This window comes from Cryptomeria japonica, chromosome 3, assembly GCF_030272615.1.
Source record: "Cryptomeria japonica chromosome 3, Sugi_1.0, whole genome shotgun sequence".
Classification (NCBI taxonomy): domain Eukaryota; kingdom Viridiplantae; phylum Streptophyta; class Pinopsida; order Cupressales; family Cupressaceae; genus Cryptomeria; species Cryptomeria japonica.
In genome coordinates this window covers 95,013,131-95,017,549 of record NC_081407.1, presented here as the reverse complement: position 1 = coordinate 95,017,549, position 4,419 = coordinate 95,013,131, and the positions used below count along the sequence as shown (strand labels likewise).

General features: G+C 35.8%; 1 protein-coding gene across 7 annotated transcripts; it reads left to right on the top strand.

The window, feature by feature from the left end:
- The first annotated feature begins 812 nt into the window (after window positions 1–812).
- Window positions 813–4,419, top strand: LOC131044071 (transcriptional corepressor LEUNIG_HOMOLOG-like). 7 transcript variants are annotated; one of them, XR_009371836.1, is made up of 8 exons: window positions 813–1,344; window positions 1,526–1,609; window positions 2,145–2,225; window positions 2,388–2,484; window positions 2,932–3,162; window positions 3,279–3,399; window positions 3,594–3,703; window positions 3,863–3,995. XR_009371836.1 is itself a non-coding variant. In XM_059217859.1 (3 exons), exons 1-3 carry the CDS (start codon window positions 3,459–3,461, stop codon window positions 4,025–4,027), a joined length of 303 nt encoding a protein of 100 aa, XP_059073842.1. In that variant the 5' UTR covers window positions 3,401–3,458; the 3' UTR covers window positions 4,028–4,419. The 7 variants fall into 7 exon arrangements, 1 of the variants encoding a protein (XP_059073842.1); XR_009371834.1 differs by having other exon boundaries at window positions 1,508–1,609; XR_009371837.1 differs by lacking the exon at window positions 1,526–1,609.

Sequence of the window (4,419 nt, the reverse complement as noted above, 5' to 3'; positions counted from 1 at the left end):
ATTTTCCCACATGCTTGTTTATCTAGCTTAAGTTGTTAGGATTAGGTCATTGTGAAGGTAGATGTCATCTTCTAGGAAAGTAACTCACACCTATTTTTTGTAGTTGGAACTAATTCTCCTAATAATTATATTTTTCTCCTCTCTTATATATTTGTACTCACTCACCTTACATGATTTATCATATATTCCCAAGCTTTTAGCTATGTGTATTATTTCTTTGATTCATACTAATCTCATGAACATTTCATTTTTAAATCGCCTTTATTTTCATTATTTTTATCTTAGATGATTTGTTGAGTGAGATTGATGTGATTTATCCTTGCACTACTAGTTGTTGGCACTTTTTCAGATTTTATACAATCTAATAGATTGTGTATATTGTGAATGCTCAATTATTTTTTAATTCTATTTAAAAAACTTTAAATACTACAATTTAAATACAATGTGAAAGCCTTACATTCTTTCTATATACCAAATAAAAAGATAATAATAATAATAATAAATAACAAAAATTAACCTAAAAAGATGATAAAGATAAAAAATTGACTATAAAAAAATGTTGAATAACAAACAAACTGAAGAAAACTTCAATTATTTGCCAATAGGCAATTCCCTGTGGGGTTGCACCCCACCGGAATTGTCTCACGCCACGAAATATTATTTGCCGATAGACCGGAATTGTCTCATGCCGCGAAAGCATCACTTCCCGTTGCCGCTAGATTTTCTGTGACTGTGACAGCTCTTATGACGCATGGCTATGGTTTATATTCCAGCTGTGGTGGCTGCATGTGGGTTGCGTATCCATCCGGAGGTGTATTGTTGGCGTTTCATTCAGTAGCAGCTTCCCTTGTTAGCTCCTCTTCGCGAGATGTCAATGCCCAGTACTAGTGAATGTGTTCCCGGTGGGTGTATCGTAAGTGGTCGAGTGCCTCTGATATCTCTCTATCTATCGAAGCACGTAAAGACCCAAATGTCATAATCACGGGGCGAGCAATATGGAACGGAAGATCCGGGACATCTATAGCAGTGAATATCGATGGCGTTTATCAGAGAGCGAACGGGTTTTTTGCAAGTTACTTTGATCCCACTCGGGCACGAATTCAAGTAGGCTGGGGTTTTACAGATAAGGACTGAGGCTTCGTTTAGCCCATCTAATAGTCTCTGCTCGGAGTTCTAAAAAGTTGAATAGCCATAGTGAGCGGATTCGCCAGTGGAGTAAGCAGAGGAGGCATATACAGTGGTAAGAAAGGCGGTTTACCTCACAGAATGGGACCCAATCTCAGTTTAACCCGCAACTCTCGCACCGGAACAAAGTTGCTTTCGTGGGATCAACTACTCTTGCAGGTCAAATTTTAGCCATATATATTTTAGAATTTGCATGATGATGTTTTAGGTTTGGACTTTTAGTGTAACTGCTTTTATTTTATCAGCTAAAGCTGTGATTTGATGCACATTCATTTCAAAACTGAAAACCCCTCTGAAAATTATATGGGGGTGATTGTGACAGTCTGCCTGTTTACAACAGAAGCAACAACCATCAAAATAAGCATGTTAGTATGCAAGTGCACTTCACAGGCATTATAGAGGAAGAAGCCGGAAAGCAAGTCAGGTAAGGAGAGAAAAATGACCAAAAAATCTGTCGTTTTGTATGTTCTGAGACGGGTAATTCCCAATATGACATGGGCCATGAATGTATTTGGAAAGAAGCATTTTTCCTTTGATGGGTGTATTTAATTCTGTCATTTGGGTGATGTATTTGGGTGATGTTTTTAGCCGAATTTTGTCAGTTCTGGTATTAGACTTAGCAGAAATCGCAATTGGTATAAAACAATTGCATGGTAATTTTGTATAAGAAATATTAAGCCAGGAACTTTTAATGAAGCATACGTTTTTAGAAATTTTGAAATCCTGGATTTTCTATTTCTTAACTTGGATCCTAATCTAAAAGGAAATTTTCAATGTTTTTAAATCCATTTCATGTGTTTTATACAAAACGTTGGCTTATTGGTGAAGAAAATGTTCTTTGAAAATCAGGCAAATTTTTTTTTTCGAATGGTGAATTTGGAGAAAATTAAATTTTTAATTATATTGGCCTTTAAAATTAAAAATTATTCATGTTATATAAGCTTAACATTCTATTTCAGGTGCACCTGTATGAAGAGAAAATGAGGTTGAAGCTGGTTTATTGGTAGAGGAGCGTTTGATATCACCTTGTACTTGCAGCGGTGTGTTTCTGATCATATGCGAGTTGTAGTTTTTTTAAGTGTTGGACTTATTAGAATATTTGGGAATTGTAGTTTGTTGAGCGGTGCCCTAAGTGTGTGAGTTTTTGTATTTACAAAGTGGGCCTATGGATTCTCATTGTAGCATTTTGGGTTTTTATGCAGGAACACGAGCTTATGTACATCTGAAATGTTTGAGAAGGTGGCAGAATGTTGTCTTGACGTCGACGAGACTTGGAGCCAGTCGTACAGCTGCTATAATGTAATACATTTCGTTTTGAATGCTTATTTGGAGAATTAAGCAGCTCTTAAATTAAATTGCTGACATTTTACAAAGAATGGGCCTATGAGAAATTGCTGGTAATATGTTTGATTTGACCAGTCGAGGCTTGGAGCGTCAATTCTAACCCACACTTATTTTGCATATTGTGTGTTACATTCAGTATTGTAGAGAAAAGCTTGCATGAGCCACAATGTTGCTTTTTTCTTTTCTCTTTCTGAATCCATGTAGCATTTATTAGTCTCTGATAACAAATAAATTATCTTAAATATTCAGTTTGGAAAAAAACGGAAGCATATTGTGTGTTACATTTAGTATTGTAGAGAAAAACTTGTAGGAGCCAAAATGTTGCTTTTTTTCTTTTCTCTTTCTGAATCCATGTAGTATTTATTAGTCTCTGATAACAAATAAATTATCTAAAATATTCAGTTTGGAAAAAAACGGAAGCACGCATCTTCTTCAGGAGCAGCAAATAGCACTGGAACTGGTATTACTCCTGGTCCTTCAGCGAATTCAGTGCCTTCAACACCATCAGCCCACACACCTGGAGATATGATGTCCATGGCTAGCACCTTATAGCAGAGCAACAGTGCATCCAAGAATTTAATGATGCATGGATCTGATGGGACAGGTGGACTTGCTTCGCCATCAAATCAGATGGTTAGGACCTACTACCTTCAGTACTAGCAGTGTCATTAGGATCCAATTTCATTTGATTCTGTATTATGATCTAAATACAGTGATTTAATAAAACACAATAATTCATTCTCATTCAGGTAGATATGCATTTTGAGGACTGTACCCTTGATGAAAACATAGAATCATATTTTTAGCCTGATGAAGGAGAAAAAAGAGGAGTCTCAGATACAATGAAGAATCATATGACTAGTTCAAAGGGTAGATGCGACTAGAGCTTGATGTGTTCACTTTAAATGATCTCACTGTGAACCTAAAATATGGACATATATTTAATCTATGATATTGGTATTTTCTCTGCGAAATTTTCAAATTGTTGTTTAGGTTAAGAGTTACCAGATTCTATGAGAGTGAAAGATATGTAGGAGCTAAAATTTATTTGGAATTTGTTTCAGGGTTTTCTTTCAAGGAAGTAGGTAACTTACTTCCAAGCACAAATAAAGTCGTTTGCTGTCATTTCTCACCAGATGGCAAGTGGCTGGCAAGTGCTGGGCATGATAAGAAGGTAAGAAGTTGGTTATTTTCAGCTTTCAGGAATGCGTAGATGATTTTGGCTCATAGTACTTACTAGCTGCTGTAACAATTATCTACAATACACCTTCTGTATCATTATCATGTATGTTACAAGTCTCCATGAATAATATATGTGCTTAACCACTTGCAGGTTGTTTTATGGAATGTGGAGACCATGAAGCTTAAAAGCGCATTTACAGAACACAATCATTTTATTACTGATGTTAGGTTCAGCCCGAATCCAAATTGTCATTTTGTTATAAAATGTTCAAAATTCATTGTCATTATTGGTTTTCCTCTCCTAGAAATGATGTGAAACATTTTGATGAATAAGTGTCACAAAGTTTTGACTTACATAAATCAAATGATATATATATATGAGAAGAATGTCAATTGTCCTATTCCCTTATCTTCTATGCCTTATTTATGTTCTGGTAAAACTCGTTTACCATTCCACCTCTAACAATAGCAAATCTCTTATAGGGGCATCTCAGTCCAAGATTTGCAAAGCAACCAGAAGATTACGGATCTCCCATTTCCTTTTATTGTGTTCTCTGGCTGTAAGATATTATTAATATGCTAAATGCAGTTCTGTGCATTGCATTAATATGGTGTCATGGTGGATGGTTGGCGTGCTTGGAGGGGCTGCTGACTAATCATCAATTTAACCCGAGTCAGCCATCTCCAAGATTATGTAAGATTATGTAT

Coding starts and splice junctions, on each gene's coding strand:
- LOC131044071 (XM_059217859.1), top strand. CDS start 3,459: ATGGACATATATTTAATCTATGATATTG. Junction 3,487..3,593: donor ATATTTAATCTATGATATTG/GTATTTTCTCTG, acceptor AATTTGTTTCAG/GGTTTTCTTTCAAGGAAGTA. Junction 3,704..3,862: donor GTGCTGGGCATGATAAGAAG/GTAAGAAGTTGG, acceptor AACCACTTGCAG/GTTGTTTTATGGAATGTGGA.